The 21,933-nt window shown below is 30.4% G+C and overlaps 3 protein-coding genes across 3 annotated transcripts; 2 read left to right on the forward strand and 1 right to left on the reverse strand.

Annotated features, from left to right (window-relative positions):
* LOC150029155 (uncharacterized) lies at nt 1–693 on the forward strand. Its single transcript, XM_090298763.1, has one exon. The coding sequence runs from the start codon at nt 106–108 to the stop codon at nt 505–507; it is 402 nt and encodes a 133-aa protein (XP_090154889.1). The 5' UTR covers nt 1–105; the 3' UTR covers nt 508–693.
* Nucleotides 694–6,033: 5,340 nt separating this feature from the next.
* On the reverse strand, nt 6,034–7,723 carry LOC137809746 (uncharacterized). The gene is made up of 5 exons (XM_068610832.2): nt 7,409–7,723; nt 7,245–7,319; nt 6,739–6,821; nt 6,438–6,640; nt 6,034–6,310 (listed from the first exon to the last, which is right to left on the reverse strand). The coding sequence occupies exons 1-5, from the start codon at nt 7,615–7,617 to the stop codon at nt 6,233–6,235; spliced, it is 648 nt and encodes a 215-aa protein (XP_068466933.2). The 5' UTR covers nt 7,618–7,723; the 3' UTR covers nt 6,034–6,232.
* Nucleotides 7,724–18,134: 10,411 nt separating this feature from the next.
* On the forward strand, nt 18,135–21,933 carry LOC137811874 (transcription factor bHLH143). The gene is made up of 4 exons (XM_068613731.1): nt 18,135–18,365; nt 19,011–19,564; nt 19,779–19,936; nt 20,023–21,933. Exon 4 carries the CDS (start codon nt 20,040–20,042, stop codon nt 21,036–21,038), a length of 999 nt encoding a protein of 332 aa, XP_068469832.1. The 5' UTR covers nt 18,135–18,365; nt 19,011–19,564; nt 19,779–19,936; nt 20,023–20,039; the 3' UTR covers nt 21,039–21,933.

Below are 21,933 nucleotides of genomic sequence, written 5' to 3' on the forward strand. Positions count from 1 at the left end.
AACCCTCTGTTTCTCTTCACTGCACACGCGTTCTCACTCTTCAAAATATTTTCTCTGATTCAATTAACACTTCATAATCCTTTTGTTTATCACTCTCTCTCTACAATGGCTAACTCCACCGTTGTGTTCACGCTAGTTGCTGCATTGTTAGTCGCCTCCGCCCTGGCTCAGTTTCCGGCGTCCTCGCCAGCTCTCTCTCCAAAGAGAACTCCCGTGGCCACGCCGCGTAGCTCTCCGTCACCGGCGCTCTCTCCTTCCGCCAAGTCGCCGTCATCGTCTCCGCCTGTTCCGTCTCTGAACGGTCCGTCTCCTTCGCCGACCGGCATCGACTCTCCTCCGTCGCCTCCCTCCGACTCTCCGGCCGGTACTCCTTCCGTCACTCCTTCAGCAATCTCCGCTCCGCCGACCGAAGCACCGACTCCCTTGCAAAACGGCGCCGCTTTGAACAGATTCACCCTCGCCGGATCTGCCGCTGCGGTGGTTCTCGCTGCGGTTTTGTGTATGTAGAGATAGTTTCGTGGAGTTTATCTTTTTTTTTATGTCGTTGCGAATTCGCACGGATCGCGAATTCCTCTTGTACTTCATTTTTTGGTTTTTTTCTCTTTGGTGTGTGAGAGTTCATTCTTTGGATTAATTCGTGTATTGTATTTATGACTACGATGGTTACTATTGAGACACTTTTATTGGTCTTAACTTTTCTATTCTCATTCCGCTGCTATTCATAATTTGTTTGCCTTAATGTTTAATTGGTTGAAGGAAAAACGAGAAGTCTTACAAGCCAAATACACCAATTTGAATTCTACGAATATTGTGTCTTCTAATTTCAGTCTTGACGGTGTTCACGGTTCGGTTGGAGTGGTATTTTAGTTATAAAGTAATGTAGTCATTACATCTATTTATATGACATGAATGTAGCTGTACGAATAATGATCTATGTCTAAAGCCCGGGCAAAACATTTTTAATTAGTGCTAAACATTTATAATCATGGTTTTGTTTTTCATTTGGATCGTATTACAGGTTAAAAAGAATAATTAGGTGATGATTCAAGTTAAATAGAATATCGTTTACAAGTTAAATAGAATAATTAGGTGATAATTCTAAGTTTTACTAATTAATACCACATGTCTTTCATCTCTCACATCGACATACACTCGTATGAAAAGAAAAGGGGATTACACTCATGAAAATATATTGAAGTTCGGAATCTTGAGAGGTCGTTTTCGAAATGTTATAATTCAACTTGAGGTGGTTTTCGAAATGTTCTAATGCAACTTTTGGATGTCCAAAAGTTAAGATTAGTGATTAGGAGAGTTAAAATTCGGAATCTTGGAGGTGGTTTTCGACAAGATTAACGATTAGGAGAGTTGAAGTTCGAAATTTTGGAGGTGGTCTTTTGAAACGTTCTAATTCAGTTCTTGGATATCTGAAAGTCAAGATCAGAGTTTATTTTTTGTTTTTGAATGTCTGAAAGTCAAGATTAAGGGGCTTCATTCGTTGAGAATTAAATCAGTGAAACCGTAAAATTTGTCATTGTAAAATTTATTGGTCATTTTTTTTTGGCTCATTTCCTTTCATTTATCTTTTATCATACAAAATCATAATATACTAAAATAATACTAATAATATTTTTTTAATTTTCCTGAATAATTATAAGGAATAAAAATCATCACATCACTTTGAATAAAACATCTTATCAATCAATATGATTTTATTAGTTTTTCAATGTAAGTAAAAAATAACAATCCTGATATTTTGACAAAATTCTAGGAAGTAAATACGGAGTAAAAATTTATTTATCTGTCAAAAATATATCCAGTTAAATGTAACAACCATTTTCTCAATTACTTTACATCGAGTTTATATCCAATTAAAATCATATTAGTCATATAACCGATATAACTCGAACGATATAAAAGAATATACATTATATGAAAAAAAAAAGAATAATGTGTGAAATTCACATTGTCTATTTATAGGTAGTGAAACAAAAAAAACCCAAAAAAATTGATTCTTCAACCAATAGATGTAAAGCAAAAGGAATTTCAAACAACATGACCATTTTAACAGTGAAATTCACATACTAGTAAAAGAAATCTCAAACAAAGTAGGTTATTAACGTGCACATTCATCAAGGTGTTAGTCTACACCTATTCGATCTTGAGGAACCAGTAGGTTGTACAACCTGGATATATGTCAGATGATCCAGTAAACATCGTTAAAGAAATAATTTTTTTCTTTTAAAGATTTGTCATTATCATTTAAGTTAAGTGGTATGTCAATTTAGACTGACCGAAATTTCAATTTACTAACATGTTGATATGTATCTGAGATATCATCTTGACTCTCTATATTAACGTTTAACTAATCAGTTAACGCTTAACATTATAATCTAATTATTTTATTTAACACTAATCACATGTAAAATAATCCTAAGACATCCTAAGCTAAGGTTATGATTAAGAATGTTTGAGGCTACCTAAGTCTATGCATATGTGCTATTATAAAAAGTAATGATTCTTTGATAATTAAAATATCATTACTTTCCATTAATGACTTGAGCATGTATCTACATCTTCAAGACTAAACACTTAACATCGTAGATATTCACAAGTGAAGGTTGAAAAACGAAAAGAGATACAAGAAGTAAAATTCAAATAAGTTTATTTGGTTTTGGAAGAACAAGAAGAAGAAAAATAGTTGTGTTTAAACTTGTGCGAATTTTTTAAACATAACATAACAATCCATTGCTTATATTTGTCGCAGATTAATTAATAAATAGAGTAATGATATTTTGACATCCTAATTTACCTTCCACTCACAACAAAATATTAATATTTATAATATTTTTTTTAAAAAAAAATATGGGTTTAGATGGCAGCATGAATCCAAAGCTTAGAGAGAGAAAGTGATGGTTGGTAAAGTTGTGTGAGGAATGAAATCTAAAGTGGAAATGGGGCCGTTGCGATGAATCATATGCAATGAACTTGGTGGTTCATTTCCTTTACTTTTTTTTGTTTTGTTTTGGCTTGGAGAAATTTGAATGAGACAAATGATGCTTTGGTGTGTAAATTTTGCCTCACTTTGAGGCTCATTGTACGATGAAATAGATGCATTATTGAGGTTTGGTTGGTTACAGTCGAAAACACAACCAGGATAAGGTAACATGTCTAAAGCGAATGTACTACTAACAAAGGACATCAGAAACTCTCTCCATTCATTTTTAATAAGGTAGCCCATGTATCATTATTCATGAACATAGATTCACTTTCCCGTGGATTAACTTTTTATTATATATTTTCAAATATAAATTGAAGTAAAATATATGTTATTTCCATAAATTATTGCTTATATTTAATATATTTTTTCATAAACTATTTTACATCACTCCTTTTATTAACAGGGAATTTTTTTACGTATATTATTTTAGACATTTTATATCAATTATAACTAATATAGAAAGTGGTGCCACATCGATTATAGGTTAATATTTTGACAAAAATAGAAGTAAAATGTATGCTTTCATAAGTTCTAACATAACTAATGTGAAAAGTATTATTCAACATTCATTCATCACATGAATAATTTACTAAAACTAATAATAAAATTGGTGCGTTTATTTATTTTAACAATAGCCAGATACTACATTAATAATTTTAATAAAATTGAATATAGTAAGTGAAAACTCTATTAATTTTGTCTTCCTTTATATACTATAATTTAATCAAATATCTAGTTAATCTAGAGTATATATATGTGCCACACTCATCTATAATAACTGTTTCACAATAATCACTATATAGTTTTAACGACATTGTTTCTCATATTTGCATTAATAGATAGTTATGTTGATTGGTGTACCTGTATGGATGAGGGATCTAGGTAATATTTACCCACTGGTACACAATTTGTTAATGTATTGATAGTCTTCTAATCTTCCGAAGCTTTCCTTCTCGCCATGCGTGCACTCCGCCGGTCGGAGTATCTGCGATTGCACTCCGACGCTCAAGTCAATGCTACTATTTTAGTCTGTTTTCTCATTATATGAAAAACGTACATTTTCCCCCTTCAAAAGTCTTATTTATAGGTTGACTTGGGTCTCCACTAGTGTGGGCCAGATAATCAGTTCGCCAAAACGTATGTAGTGGTCTTCAGGTCGTGTGTAGTGGCTTTCTGATATTACGGGAGCGTATTTCAAAGTGTGTCTTTGACTTGTTCAACTTCAATTATAATTGTTTCTTTAACACGTATTTATTTATGTTATACTCGTTATTAATTAAGTCCTCGATCGTTCGATGTCCGACCTGTACAGATGGTAAAAAAAAATAAAAATAAAAAATCCTATCTTATATCATTAATATGGCTAAATCTTAATCCTAAACCCTCTACCTATTTATCTATTAATAACAGTTTATTTTATATTTAAAGTCAAATAATAAAAAACTAATTTTAGATTAATTATGAAGCACAATGTACTGTGGCCTGTGTAAATTAATGTTGATAATTAGAAAAGTGGCATTGAAGTATGCATATATGTACTAAAATGAGATGAAAAGAGGAAACAAAAAGAGAAAGTTGGGTTGAGGTGGCACTGACATTGTAGCTTTCCTACGCGGCTGCAACGTGAAAAAAGCGATTATATATACTGTGGTGTCCACTACAATCATTTTTTTACCAACTTCAACCAAACAAACACAACCCAACCAACACTCACTTTCCATTAAGAGCTACTTCTCACCAACGCTATCTCTTCCCACTTCACCCATCAAATAATTCTTACACTCTTCACTAACAAATAACATTACTATTCATTCTATTATAACTACATTGCAAAACTCAACTTTATCAATCTTCTACTAAAACAGTCTTAATTACTCAACTATATATAATGATATAACTCAATAATCTTGCCTATACTTACATGTCACATTTCTAACACAATCAAAACTATGAAAAAAATAAATTAAAACACTTTTAAGATAATCAATTACTATAAAAAAAATTATTAAATAACAACTGACACTACGAGCAAATCATCAAATAAAAATCAATTTTTAGAAATCAAAATAATTAGTTGTAATAATAATTAAATTAGAGACCATTTTAGAAACTAAAAAAAATTGATTTCTAAATTAGTTTTTATTATTATGAAATAGTTTCTAAATTAGTATCTAATTAGCTACTAAGATTTTAACTACCAATTATTAAGATTCTAAATTTGGTAGCAAAAATCTTAGTTGCTAATTAGATATCAATTTAGAAACCATTTAACAATAATATTCTATTTCATCATTTCCTTGTAGTGTGAATTTAGATAAAAATAATAATTAGTTATTATATTCACTAAATTATATATTAGTTTAAAGATTAAAAAAATATTTTTATCTAAAATGATTTCTATTATTAATAAAAAATTTATAAAATAATTTTTAAATTAGTATCTAAATTAACTATCTACATTTTAGCTAATATTCTAAATTTTAAATTAGTATCTAAAAGACTAATAAAGATTAATTTAGAATATAAAACAGTAAAATAACTAAAATATTGGTAGCTAATAATTAAATATCAATTTAAAAACTATTTTATGAATTTTTATTAATAATAAAAATTATTTTAAGTATCAATAATTTTTTATATATAATTTAATCAAATAATAACTAATTATTTTAATATCTAAAATTACTTTTTATAATAAATTTAAATATCAGGCTCAAGAATATAACCAAATTTACTACTACGCCAATAGAAATACTATTTTAGGGTCATTAAAGGCTTAAGCAATCCAGTACCATCAGTTAAACAGGTTTGGGATAAAATTAATTTTAAACTTAACTAGTCTGTGTTCCAAGTCAATATCAATATATTGAGTGAGTCTTCATCTATTTGTGTTGTCAAATACCTTATTTGGAAAACAAATGAATATATATTCTGAGACTTCTGCAAATTAAGAATTTTGGTAAAATTTGAAAATCTTTCATCCACTAAAAGTTGGTAATATGATATTTAAAATTGGTTGTTGGTGATTTAAAAAGTTGAAGAAAATTACGATACTTACTCATTACTAATATAAATTATCCTTCAACTTTTATGATATAAAATGAACATACAAATAAATTACAAATAGTATAAATATGGTTAAACAACAAATATAATATGCACATGCAATACATCAATACAGAACACAATAACTACAAGAACAGTAGTATCAATTTGGCATCAATTTTCTTGAGGTTATATCTTCACAATCTTGTCAATTACTGGTTCAACAAAGGCTTCTATATCATTCAGATCATTCTTGAGTTCTTCAACCTATGTTTCAATAATAAAGTTAGGAAAAAGTAATGGGCCAATTCATTTGAATAATTGGTGAAGCCATGTGGTAAAACATCGCAGGTATTAAAAACTACATATACAGTGATTAACAGTATATTAGTACCTTGTGTATGAATTGTTGAGTTAGCTGAGCATCATGTGCTGATTCTTTTGATGCATGTTCTACCACCAAAGTTGCTTTCCTTAGTTTACCATCCTCGGGAAGCATCTCTGCAACATCTTCAGATACTTTTTCTGCTACGGTTGCCACTTTTTCTACCACTTTTGCCACCGCATCAGCCTCTTCAATCACAAACTCTACCTCTCCTGAATTCACATTTGGTCCCCAAACAATTTTCTGAGTAAATTTGGAAAATTTAAGAAATTAGATTGTTTATTGAGTATTCCATAAGATATTCATCTACCTTCTATTCTTTGTAGTTTCCCCCAATAAGGTTTCCAGAAGGGTACCAAGAGAGAAAGTACCATGCCCAAAACCCATCTTAGCCTGCATGTTCATTAGGAAATGCACATTAATTGTGTTTGCACAAAAACTATTTGCACATCTATATTTTAGGTGCTTTTTTCAATAAAACTTGGATCAATGAGTTAGATTATCCATATTTTGGATTAATATCATCTGCCTGTATTCCACCAATAAAAGATTATCATATCATTTACAAAAGATTGAGTGGTTGATCTTTTCATTTTTGAGTTTGCTGAAAGTTAACCCCAGTCTTTAAATTGACAAAAGAAAAATCTGAAAGTTTAAGTTATTTACATCAGTAAAAAATGATTTTAAAGTGATAATATTCACATACCATTATAGACTAAAATAACAATAGATAATTAAATTTAAGAACTTATTTGAAGACTTAAAAATTGTGGAACCTCTAACCAATAGCAGCAGCAAGGGATTTTAGTTTCATACCAATAAGAGAAGGCAAAACTTTTAGAAGCATGAGCAGATGCAGGAAGTTCAGATTGAACCTTCTCACCCTTTATTCTGCAAGTGAAGGTCATAAGCAAATTTCAGCATGTGATATTTCAACAGTGAGATTAGAATTTGTGGAAGAGGAAGGTTGTGGGGTATACCCTTTTGCATTAGTACTTGTGTTGATGCTATTGGTGGAATAGAATTGCAGATTAGGATGCATCCAATGAACTCTTTCAGGCCTAGCAGCTGACACAATTGGTCTGTTTCTCTGTAATCCAACATAGCTTGATTGGAATTTGGTGGAACAAAGTGCACCAAGAACACCTCTGAATTTCAGAGTTATCCATGATGAGCCTCTAACTGACATATTGAAAGTATTTTTAATTTCTTCACCGAAGTTGGAATGAGAAAAGATGATAGATTCTTGCTAGAGGTTAAAATAAGCAATTCAATTATGGGGATGCTTAGCTTTTCCATTGGTATATCTTGTGAGATTGGTTAGTCTTGCAGGCTAAAAACACTAAAAGTGATAACAAACTAATAATTTGAATGTGAATGGTTACTTGAAGCAAAGTTGTGGCCTAAGAAAGGGAAACGTACGTAAGTGTTGCTGCATGCGTCATGTGTGTTCCCTTGTAAGTCAGTTCAACCTTCACGTTTTTTAAAGTAAAGTCTGATAATTTATTGAAAAACTATTGGTTAGTCTGATACATTTTAATAATATAAAATTTTAATCAAGAAGTACCTCTACCATTTTAAACTATTGGGTAATATTAATATATCTATTACCCACCAAAAAAATACAAAGTATTTTAATAATATATTATATTTTAAGTTAAAAACAAAATAAATCTAATTAAAATATTAATATTTTTACTTTATTTTAACAAAAAGGAAGCCAAAAGTTAAGATTAACGAAATTGAAAACCATCTCAAAGTAATAATGAGAAATTTGTCTATAAAAGACATAACATACCATTCAAATGGAAGGCAACACAAATTGAGAAACTCAGAAGTAGGGTGCATAAAGTCTGTTAGAGAAGTGGGTGACAAAATTTGAAGTATCAAGTTTTTTCTTTTTTAACTTTCGTTTACATTAACTATTTAAACAGGGGAATGAAATAATTATTTTAGATTCTAAAAGTTAATAGATAAAATTTTGATAGCTAATTTATAAACTAGTTTGTGAATTTTTATTAAAAAATATAAATTATTTTATATATTAATAATTTTTTAATTTATAAATTAATATTTAATTTAATTATTATAATATTTTTTAAAAAAAATTAGTTTTTATTTAATATTTTTTTTTAGTGTGAGATGATATTAACTTTAAAGTTTATTGTAATTTTTAATTTATTATATAATGATGGTTGTTAATACATGTAAAAAATAACGAGATGTAATTTGTAATTGAAGATTTGACTTTGAGAATTTAAATGATTAATTAATCAATAATGAAATAAATATTTCTAAAAATCCTAATAATTTTTTTTATCTAATTGGTCGCTGCAAAAAATAACTCAAATAATCCATGGAGTAAAATTAAAAATATGTGAATAGTATGCACCTATATATACATACGTATGTGTATGGATATATATATATATATATATATATATATATATATATATATGTGTCTACATATGGATTTTTTCTTTAATTATCCAATATATTTATATAAAATATACTGATATTTATTTTCTCACTCTTTCTTTTTCTTGTCCCTTGTATGAAATAGGATTGGATTACAAATTTAAATAAATGAATGCATTAAACTTTTTGAGTTCTTTTCCTATAGTCATTTCAACAATATTCCCAAACACAAGTTGGAATACATGTTGCAAATTTTCTTATGATGAAAATACACATTCTTATCATCTTTAACATACACCATTTGTATTTGAAGGATCAATTAGTGTCAATAACAGTTACTTTTCACATTCCTTCCACCATAGATACCAATTTCTTAATAAATATATATTTTCATCGATCATATAAATAATAATGAATGGGGATTGTAAATAGATTTGAGTATTTTAAATTGAGTTCCTATTATTTTTTTTTTCTTTCTGTTGAATTCTAAAAAAAATTATATTCTTCAATTGAATCTCTATTAAATTTTCTTCTCTGTATTGAATATTAACAAAATTTATATTGTTCAATTGAGTCTTATGTTATTTTGTATTAATATTAAACGATGCAGTTTTATGATTAATATAACATGTAGATTTTATTGTTAGAACTTCACTTTTCCATATCACATTACACAATATTTTTAAAAGAACAAATCCAAATAAGATATCTTACCAAGAACAATAGAACTAAATGATAAGGTACTTCATCCTATGATCCTATAAGATGTAAGACAAAACCCAAATATTCAAATCCAGGAACTTCGTAAACTTCATTTTGGGCCCGAGCCCCTTTTTCTTTTGGCACATTCTTCCTGCACCCAACACATTCTAACTGGCACCCAATCACTTAATAGTAAAAGACGAATATACCCTTAATGAAATTCTGAAAAATATAATTGTGATATGCACCCAATCACCTGCACCAACCCTATTCTTCTCTTCTTCCATTCCATTGTGCCTGCCGCAGCCACCGTAAGCCACCGTGTTGTGCAGCCACCGTGAGCAAGCTTGTTGTCCAACCATCGTGAGCGACGTTCTTCTCCATTCTTCTGCACCCACTGTGACCTCCATTATCGTAGGCAGAGCACCAGATTCGAAGGTACGTCATGCTTCCGGATATTTTTATCCATAAGTGAGTGAGAGTTGCGGATATTTTTATCCGCAAGTGACTTTTGAGAGGTGCGGATATTTTTATCCATAAGGGAGTTTGGGGTCCGGATATTTTTATCCGTAAGTTTGTTTTGACTTACGGATATTTTTATCCGGAATATAGTTGGGTCCGGATATTTTTATCCGTAGGCACAACTGTGGTTGGCTTCTGGATATTTTTATCCGTAGGCACAACTGTGGCTTCCGGATATTTTTATCCATAAGCAACGATCAGTTCTGGATATTTTTATCCGTAAGCAACTAACAATTCCGGATATTTTTATCCGTAAATAAAGAAGACAAGGGCATTTTAGGATTTTTAAAAGTGTGTCGGGTGCCAGTCACAATTGATCGGGTGCAGGAAGCAATTGCCTTTTCTTTTTGCATGGTTTGTTAGTTACATGGGCCTTCTATTTTTGGCCCAATACGGTTTACTTTTTATACCTATATAAAAATACCTAACTAGTCATTCAATACACATCATCAAATTCAGTGTTATTCTTTTCATCTTCTCTGTTTTTACATCACGAAGCTTCTCTTTAGGGTTCTGTTTAATTTTCTCTTCTTGCTTGGTTTTCTCTCACGCAATCCTTTGTTTCTCTTTCGCTTCATTGCAGTTCTTTTGCAATCCTAGGGATTACGTTTTATCATGTTAGAACTTATAACATATCTAACACCATCTTAAAGGAGCAATTACTTCCTAATAACTCATCAACCCATCTCTTAACCACATGATTCAATAACCAACAATATTGAAATATGGATAGAATCAACTACAATGGGTGAGTGAACATCCAAAACCACAATTATCTTATTAACACCAAAAGAGTAAGATATAACATAGTGTAATTTGGGGGAACATGACCAAAACAAATTAAAAGGATCCAAAACTATGGGTCATATAACGCTTTTCTCCGGTCTCCCAACACTATATTTAGGTTTTCGTTTTGCTTTTCTTTATTCATCCAACAATAAAAGTCACCTATTATGTTAACCACAAAATTACGTTATTTAATATTAACGCAAAATAACATGTGGAGACAATTAAGCAAGATAATATTCACATCACCACCCGATTAATATTATACAACATGGACTTAATTGAAAAATATAAAAATTTTAAGTACTCAATAGACCAAGAAAATCAATTGAAAATAAACTAAATTTACTAAGAGCTTAGAACTTATTTAAACCTAGAAAATAAATATGCATTAAAATTAAATAAGATAATTAAAATCAATTATAATATTTTACTTGTTAATTTATAGAGTATAAATAAGGGAACAATTCATTGTATATAAGTGGGTGTAAACCTCAACCTCACGAGCCAGTTTTATAGGGTTGAGTTAGGCTTAAAGTTCACTTCTTAATATGGTATCAGAGCCATTTCGAGTTTATCCTAGCGAGTATTTGTTGGGCTTATCAGGTCACCCGCTATCGGGCCGTTATCGGACCACCCATAATATGTTATCCCACGCATGAGCTGCTGTCACTCTTGGCGTGAGGGGTGTGTTGGAGATCTCACATTGACTAAAGATGATAACAATTCATTGTATATAAGTAAGTGCAAACCTCAATTTTATGAACCAATTTTATGGGGTTGAGTTAAGCTTAAAGTCCACTTTTTAATATAAACTTTGAGAGAAACGTTACATCAAAATCAAAACACGAAAGCAGCATTACATTTAGATGGTATCAAAAGAACATTTCAAGGAAGTGAGCTAACCATGATTTTAATATAATAATCTCTTGTATAATCTTAGGTTACAAATAATATAATAAACAGTGAATTGACAAAAGTTGTATAGCTATCACATACATGTCAATAATTCTATTAAGAAACCAAAACCAAAGACAGAAGGACTCGCTAAATCACAAAGCTTAATTGGATTTAGGAGAAATAGACCTTCACAATTTGTTGGAGGTTAATAATCTAGAAAGGGCTTAAATGTATATTAAGAAAATAGAAATATTTCGAGTCATGAATTGCACTGAAAACAAAAAAGTAAATTATGTCCTGTTTATGTTTGTAGAAGAAGTTGGATATTGGTAGAATAGTATAGGAGATTATTGGAAGGAAAAAGAATAATCACCTAAGAAGTATTTAAAGTGTATAAATTTAGATTAATATTTTCCTAATGATACGAAAAGAGAAAAATAAATAATAAAGTTGCTTATTGAACTAAAGTAAAATTTCTATGATGTTACCCTCTAAATTAGTCGAATTAAAGAAAAAATTGGAACAATTGCTTAAAAAGTCTTTGTATTATTTTAGGGAACTCCTATTTTTTTAGTCAAGAAGGTAGATAAAAAAATTCAAGTTGTGTGTAGATTCATTAGTTAAATATCGTGTTCCCAAGATAGATGATTTGATGGACAAATTAATGGTATCCTTTAAATTAAATTTAAAACTAAGATATCATCAAATTAAAGTAAAAACATAAGATAGACATGAACTACATTTAGAACAAGTTATGATGATAATGAGTATCAAGTAATGCTTTTTAGTGTGACCAATATGCTCCTACAATTTTCATGCATTCTATGAACAAGATTTCTCATTCATTTTTAGATCATTTGTAGTTATTTTTTATAGACTACATTATTTTATATTCTAGGACCCATTAGGAGCATAATAAATAACTTTGTTTCTCAAATTTGAAAAAGACAACAATTATATGTTAAACTATCTAAGTGTGGATTTTTTATTAGAAGAAATAACATGTGATTAAAGAAGGAATATGTGTGGACCCAACATAAGAAAAATTAGCCAACTCATTATCTAAAATTAGTAATCATTATTTTGTCACTCAAAATATAGAGAAATTATTTTGGCACTCATCCAGCCTTAAAAAATTGCATATGCTCCTTTCTGCAAAACAGATTCCAGGACCGCATTCCACCAAACTGTGTAATTTAACTCATTTAGAGACATATTATGTGATGTTAGTTAAATATAAATTTTAGTTTATCAGATTATATAAATATATTAATAATCAACAAAAATAATAAATGTAACTAATGTAATCTATTTCAAATCTCACAAAATACTATGTTACAATCAAATCATTAAATAGCAATTAAATTAATAAATAAAAAATAATTAGTTATCATACTAAAAAATATAAAATAATTTTTAAATTAACTTTCCAAATTTAGCTTCTAATATTTTAATTTTTAAAAATATTAATATAAACTAATTTATAATATAAAGTAGTTAGTGATTAAAATCTTGATAGTTAATGATTAGATATTATTTGATAATTTTTTATTATAATAAAAATTATTTAAATATTAATAATTTTTTTAATTTATAAAATAGTATTTAATTTAGTTAAATAATAATTTATTTATTTTTAAATTTTTAAAATTAATTTTTATTTAATAATTTTCTAGTGATATTATGTTTTTATATTATAAGTGAATAAGTATACTTCTTATGGATGAATTGTGATACTAAGAAACTAGGAAAACGAATACAACAAGTCATAATCTTCTCTTCTTTTTTGATATTGAAAATTGTAAGCTCATTGGAAGAGAGTGATTTTTATTGATTATTTAGCTAATATATATTGCAAATATCATTTAAAGAATAAAGAGTAAGCTAGACCATAGTATATCTCTCAACCAAATAGTTTTGTTCAATAAAAAAATCCCAAAAAAACTAAAATTCAACGAATCTCATTTATTGCCAAAAATAAATCTCTTAAGCACAAGTATGAGAGGAATAAAGTATTAACATTTTGATAAAAATATAAGAAAATAACTAATAAGTTAGAGAGACTAATTGTCCACCCATGACCAAATTTTCAACTTAATGATTCATATTTAGAAGATTTTCAAATTGGTAAACGTGAAACCTCCAAAATTTATGGTGAAAGAAGGTAATAGAGATGTGGCAATGCAATGATGATTAAGGATAACAATCATGAATTTATTTAATGATCACAATTTCTTTTCAATGCCTTCCACAGTTTATCTTAATTATTTTTCTTGATTCAAATCAGGGGAACATTAGCTGTGTTTTCTTCTCTTTTAAAAAGAAAGTTTGACAAATTGAAGTGACGTGACCAATTTATGAGATCTTTATGTTTATTTTTTTTTACTAGCTATATAGCAAGTACCAGTGCAATATATAAAATGTTTAAATTAAATTTTAGATCAATTTTAAAATATGAATTGAAAAAAAAAAATCTTTGAATGTATTTGAAATAAATAGAGAATAAACAAGGCTATATATGTCACATTTCATTTCTTAGAAACGTATATAATTTAATGTATAGTCATACTTTGGTTAAAATATTTGACAATCAATATAACTATCATTTGCATAATATTGCATATGAAAAATTATATTTGTTGTAGGAGAAATAAACGAAAAATAAATATAAATCCAATAAAAAAGAAGGTCCAAGAGATTCCTGTTTTTCTCTCCGTTACCTTTTGTGTTTCCTTCAGCCCACTCAAATTTTTGACATCTTTTTTTATTTCTCATAAAATAAATTATATCTTATAAATAAGCATGACCAATTAATTAATTAAATTTTGAAAATGTACAAAATATTATATATCTATATTAATATAGAAAGGTAATATATAACTGGTTTTTATATTGTTGTGGATTGTGAAAATCGATCTAACTAGTAATCATAATGGGTTGATGGATTAGAAGTTAGACTTCAATTTAATCCGATTTAAGTCAATTTATACAATAAACTTAACTTATTTACCTGAAATTTGAAATAAAATTCTACAATATATAAACTTTATGATTTAATAACTTAAGTTTACTCATAATAAAGATTAATAATATTTTCAAAATCTATCTATATATAATATAATTGGAGATATAATATATTTTAAAGTAATTTTTTTTAACTTATTCCAGTCATCTTTATAAAAATATATCTATAAAGTACCATTCGAGATATAATATGTTTAAAAGTTATTTTTGAACTTATTTCAACGATCTTTTCAAAATCTATCTATGTTCAACATAATTTAAGATCAAGATATTTTTCCGCAAGTAGCAACATTGCATTTAGTTTTTCAACTATCTTTATAAGAAGTCATAATTTGTAATTTTTACTTAAACAAAAAACTTTCTCAATCTAGTCCACAAAATAAATGTTTAGCCCGCTAGGAAAACTAAATATTATTCAGAGAAATAATAAATTAATTTATTCAAAGAAATAATGTAATACAAGTAATGATTTCATCATGACAATAAGAATTAAATAATATTATTATGCCATACTTAAAGAATCTTATTTAATTGTGACATATAATTTTTAGATGACAAACTTTAATTTACATTAACTCTTCTGACGAACAGCAATAATCTAAAAATGAAGAATTGAGTTGAGGCATAACACTTGAGCACAAGAATGATAGTGTAAGAATGTTGGAAGTTCACTTTGCTGACAAAACCAGAAGCATTGATGCTCCTGATAAAGCTCACGGCACACCATTTTCAGAGAAAAAAGTTAAGCCTAAAAGCAATGGTTTTGTGGGTTTAAAAAGAAGAAAAAGTTGAAACCAATCAATAAAGGATAAAAGGGATCCCTTAATTCCAGCATCCACTCTCCCAAATCAAACCACACTTTTGGGTGTGTGTAACCCAAACACTAGACCTCATTATATGATTTTACCTATTTCCTTCTCATTCCCTCCACCACCATCTACATAATTTATTCAATCATACAAAATTATTCTCACACATTTTATCACATTATATTCATTTCATCCCTTTATTAATCACTAATATTTCTTAAACAAATTTAAATAATTAGGTTTATTAAATTTATTTATTTTCCTTAAAATGTGAGTTTTGTCCTAGTCTAACTTATTATATATTTTATTAGAGAGTTAGTCTAAATATTCATGAGAAATTCAATAACAGATTATGTAATAGATTTTATCAAGATAAATTTTGATATTATTTTAAAATATGAATTAGGGCCTAACTCGATTTTATCAAATTTGTTTATAAAAAATGAGATTTTTACCTATTTATATATATATATATATATATATTATTTTAACCATATTTATTTATGAATGGAGACTCTTAAATACTCTTTTAATGACATTGTATATATTATCAGAAAGTTAAAAACTAAAAGTTTTATTTAAGAGATTAGTGTAAATTTACTTTAAACAATGAGGTATTGATGGAGCCTTTAAAATTTGGGGGTCTCTCTTGCTTTCATCAAACGCACGGGTGTAATATATTAGATTGGATTATTTTTGTAGTGGGAAAAATTGGGATTGCACTTGATGGTTTTTGCATTTGTGTAATTCTCTTTTTCTATTATTATTTTATTTTTAATTTTTTTAATGTCATGCTCCTGAATGATTCATCCAATATACTGTGCTGACTTTGGTGGGGGCTATTGGGCCCTTATAATTAGGTTGGTATGTGGTAAGCAATGGATTAATTATTTCATTAGTGAATAAGCATGTTTAGTGTTTATGTCTCTTGTAAACTCTGCTCATTGCCATTCTAATCATAATTATTCAACCGTGTTGTAAGCATGCTCGTGCTTCTCATTATCACTAATCTTTTTAACCTAACTATTCTTTTTAAGTCCTATTGGTCACAAATATCATAACTTAACTTGCTCCAACTTACAAGGTGAAAAACCAAATTGTTGTTAAATTTTCTAGGATCACCAAGATATTTAATACATTTGTTTCTGCTATTTTGAGTTCTCTCCAATTTCAAAACTTTGTGAAAGAAGATTTACATTTTGAATTTCATAATTGAGGTAAGACATATGACTAATTTAAGATTGTTTTAGACTATATAGCTATGATATTTTTTCTATTAGCAAAAAATAAATAAAATAAGACATTTTAGGGGTATTTCAACCCTTATAAAGATACTTCAGCGATAATCCAACCCTTATACAGAAAATAGTTAAAGCCAATCTGTTCAATATCTGACCATTCAGACTTGACAAACCTCCAAACTAAACCTCAAAAGAAAAAAAATGACAAACTACACCAAAAGTCAACTTTTGCTACCCTATCCAGGTTCATACAACCATCTTTAGTGTAAACAATACACACAAAATAAACCATACTACAACCAAAAGACTACAAACACGGTTACAAATCAAAAGCTAATACAAAACAAAATTTCACACCCACAACTAGTCCCACAACATCATGCCAAAAGGAACCCTCTCTTCTTCCATGCTTAAATAACCTTTACCGCCTACCGGCATATCCGGTGTCCGCGAAACCTTCAATACACCAGAATCTAACTCACAACCTGCAACCAACAACAAACCCCTTTGTTGGCCAAAGACCAACATTAGTAGTACCTAAACAATAAACACGATATAACAAAGTTATCTAAGCTTACCTACCGACCCACAAAAGATTCGCCCCACTAGCACCGCCCGACATCATCCGTTTTAAAGACACATTGCCCTAGTAGTCCAAGAGTCTCAACCAAAAAACTAACAAATTCCTAAGTTCTTCCACCCAAAAGGAACAAATTAAAACAATACAGGAAATTGAAACAATAAATTTCAATCCTTCAAAACCCCGAAACCACCTAATGAACCTGCAACACGTACCAAACTCCATTGTTGACCAAAGGCCAACGTTAGTTGCATCCAACTCCAACTCGAAAACAAAACAATAAAATATAAATCATACCATAGACCCAACTCCACCCTTACTTTTTAATTGATTTCAAACAAATCAAAGGGTCAAAACACCATTTATTCTACTCGTGAGTAAACGAAACACCATTTATTCTACTCCTGAGCCAAAACCACACTTTGAGTTGGCCCAAGGTGAAGATCTCCAAAAATCCACTCTACCATTCTTAAAGATGAAGTTCCTTTGTTTCCAAATTTCCCCAGTTACATCAATCACATACACCTCCAATATCTATTAATTTTATGAGAAGGTAAAAATGATTAAATTGGGAACAAGCGTAAATGGTATACGAAGGCCTCCACATTCCAATTACTACATTTACTCCATATCTTCCTCGCTTCCTTACAGGTGAAGAAAAAAATGGTAAAAAATGATGGTAAAAAATACATCGATAATATTCATTAATAAAAAATTCACTGTTAGTTTAACGACTGTAATGAGCAACTGCTAAGAAATTAAGTCTAAAGTCACATTTGGTTGTCTATATAGCAGTGGCATTCACATTCAGCAGTATCTCTTTGGACATTTTCTTGTCGTAGTGAATGCTACCTTCCTCGCTCTTCCCTATTCACTCTCAACCATCCCCTTTTTCTCTTCCCTCTTCTCTCTCTCTCTTACTCTGCTCAATTCAAAACACCCTTCCAATCCATCTGTAAGTATTTCAACATTGATTCCTTGTTATTTTTCCTTTGTGGGTTGTCTGAATTATTTGCTATGGTTAGTGGGTAAGGGGTGGGAAGTAAAAAGCAGAAGCCTTTGGTTGAATTAGGATCTCCTTGATGAAATTTGGTTTTGAAGTCAAATCTTATAAGATAATCTGTCTGTGCCTTTTCTTTGTTGGATCTTACTCTGTTTAACTAACAGGCTTCTGCTGTTGGGAAATTTTAAGATTGTAGTATATTTTGCTATTTTTTATTCTCCTTTATGTTGAAGAAACCTATATGGTTGACAGATTTTGCAACTAGGCTAAGTGTGCTTCATGTCCTTGTATGTTACTCGAGAACAAGTCACATGTGGTGATTATGTTGAATTTCTGTTTATGTTCTCTTATTATGGCTGTTTCCATTTGGACAAGAAAATTAAGAGAAGGATGAGGTTCCTACTGGTTTATTCTGAATGAATGAATGAACGGTTAAGTTAGATTTTACAATGTCTCTGGCCATAGTCATGGTGGTTATTTGTTGATGTTTTCTCATTTAAGGCTTGACTGTAATATTAGGCTATTTGGTTTATTAAATTATGATGTGTGATAAAATGAAATTATGATGTTTATTCTCTGATATAATTTTTGTTTCAGGGATATTGATTTCTTTGAGTGCATAATATCAGCCTGAAGCTCTAAGTAATTCTTGATATCTAAAGGCACACAGAAAAAATCAGCATGCGTTGGTTGGGTCTTTCTGTTGATGTGTTCCGCCAAGTTATACAGTTGAACTTATATTGTAAAGTTATTCTGTAGATTATTATTCCCAAAAGTCGCTATGCTTAGCTACTGCCATGGAAGCTAATTGTTTGATCGTTTCTTCTGATAAGTATAGAATAGGCTAAAAGATAGGAAGTGAAGGAATATTTTGTATTATGTTTTCATCTCTTGTTATTCTTCAGTTCTAGCTGATTCTGATTGTGTTTATATTGGGGTATCTTCATTGTGATTTCTATTGGGCTTCTCTTCTCTGTGTACAATAACATTAGATTGATTGAGTATTGTGGTGAGAAACAAAAGAAGTTATGGTGTGCCAAGCAGCGAGCCAAACAAGATTCCGAGCATTAAAACATGAGTATGGCATTAACGGTGAAGCAACAATTATTGTTAGAGTGATAGCATGCTTTCAACCTTTGCATTTTTGTCAGGTTAGTACATATTTCTGATTGATGTTTGCCAGTTGCAGTTTTTTTTTTAAACTATACCCTTGGTTATGAAGCTTGTTGGATGGAAATTTCCTTATCTCAGCGTAAGACATGAACATTATAACCATTGAATATAAAAAAAGCCACTCTTATCAGTTATTAGATTTATGAATATGAGCTCAATGAGTGACATATTCTATGTTCTGATTCTTTGCAGGCCGAGTACTTCCGTCATTTGCTTAAGCCTGTCACGTAGATTAAGTCATAATTCTTTCTCTTTAAGCTGGAGTTTGTAGTTTCCCTTTTTCCCCTTTTGTTCCTTAGAAAATCAGCAAGTAAACAAAGATCTCTTACAGGAGCACCATACATCTACTGGTACTTTTTCCAATGTGGTTTTTTCATCTTTACAACCCAAAGGGTTTCATATTTAACATTGGCTGATTGATTGTATTGTCCTGTAGGTCATTTGTTTTGTTAGATGGTTAAGGCTGACGGCTCCTTGCCTTGGCCACACCATGTGGCTTGGCAATCACCTTCTTTGAATTACTTAAGTATGCTGCCTAAGCCAGGCTCACTCGGTCTCCCAACATATCTGCACTCAGGCACTTCCATCTTACCTCATGGGCTTGCAGCTCCTTCTATCCGAAGTTTGAAGACTGAGCTAACAAATGAAGTGCTCAATGTAAACACAAATCAGAAAGAAATGCATCTTGGAGGAGCTTTACAAAATGCAAATCCTTCTTTGCAGAAGAGGTTACTTATCTTCGACCGGTCTGATAATAAAACAAGGTTGTTTTATGCTCCTGTCCCTCCTCTTGTTCAGAGTCCAACTGTCACTGCTACCAAGTTTGCTCAAAGTTATGACGTAAATGGGGAGGAACAGGCTAGTATGATGGGTCAAAAGCATCTTGCCAGTTACGGTTTTCTGGAAGAGTCTATTAAGGATAATGCAGTTATTGAAGAAAGTGAAAAGCACGAAGATACGGAAGAAATAAATGCATTGCTTTATTCCGATTATGAAAGCAGTGAATATGATGAGGATAATTGTGATGAGGTAACAAGTACAGATCGATCTCCTTTGGAAACTAAAAGGACTTATGCGATACAAGAACAATTTGAAGACTTGAAGGAGGAGGTTGCTAGCTCTTATTGGCCTAAGAAAAGGCTGAAGTTAAGTGATGGTGATGACAATAGATCATCCCCACGTGAGGATAAACCTACTTTGGTACAACCAAATGAAACCTGTGATTATGTTAGTGATGCTGAATCAAAGAACTCTAGTGGCTGGACATATTCTGTTGATAAAACTAAAGTAGAAGATTCAGTGGTGTGTGATGTCAAATTAAAAAAGGATAAGATCCGAGAATCTTTGAGAGTTCTGGAGAATTTAATTCCTGGTGCAAAAGGAAAGGAGCCAATGTTAGTCATTGATGGAACTATTGAGTACTTGAAAATTTTGATGTCCCAAAATCACTAAGTAGTACTCACAGTCAATCACAGCCACTGAGGTTTTAGTATGTTGGTTGAAGGACACATCCATGGTGAAAAGATGTAGTTCTTTGAATTATTAGCTTTGTTGGTTGATATATATGTCTATCTTAGCATGTTTGCATTTTGTCTTGTTTAATCCTCTTTCTTGAGGTGTACATATATGGTTGGGAAATAAAGGTACTGATGTTGAAATAGATAGTATTGCACTTTGGCACTTCAGTTGGAAAAGAATGCAGGATATGGGGTTTCAATTTGTTGACCAACATGATTATCCTGTAGCTTTTTTTTGGAGGATTAAAGGTCACAGGTTGAAGTGATGGAGATGGTAGTGGGGGGCTTTGCTGTAAATGAGGACACTTTTTATCTCTCAAGTGTTGCACTCTCTTGGTGATTGAATGCATGCGCATTAGGCAACTGGGGTCCCACTCTCCACCCTCCACCTCCCTTTTCATTCTTGGGTTCGTGCTTTTGTCCTCTCTTTCAAGGTTGCACGCATATCATGCTGGCATATACTCTAAAGTAACAAGAAAGTTTCCTGATGTTTGGCAGAGTGAGGCCAGTGTTTCATGATGAGTTGCTGGGGCCCTTTGTTTGGATATATAGCATTTTGTGGTAAAGGTTACTTTGTTTTACATGTTGATGGAGTGCGGAATGATGACAAGCAATTCTAGTTTCTGCTTTGAATTCATATTTGGTGGTCTAAGTCTCTTTTTGATGATGTTATTATGAAGCTGTCAGGTGTGATTGTATGAATAATTGGAGTGTGAATGGTTATGGAAGTGGTGTATGCAAGTTAGAGTGTATCATGGACATAGTTAGCTGATGTTGTATCATGTTTGTAAATATAATTTTCTATCAATGTGATTCTTCATTGCCTGTTA

This window comes from Phaseolus vulgaris, chromosome 2, assembly GCF_051622355.1.
Source record: "Phaseolus vulgaris cultivar YP4 chromosome 2, ASM5162235v1, whole genome shotgun sequence".
Taxonomy (NCBI): Eukaryota; Viridiplantae; Streptophyta; class Magnoliopsida; order Fabales; family Fabaceae; genus Phaseolus; species Phaseolus vulgaris.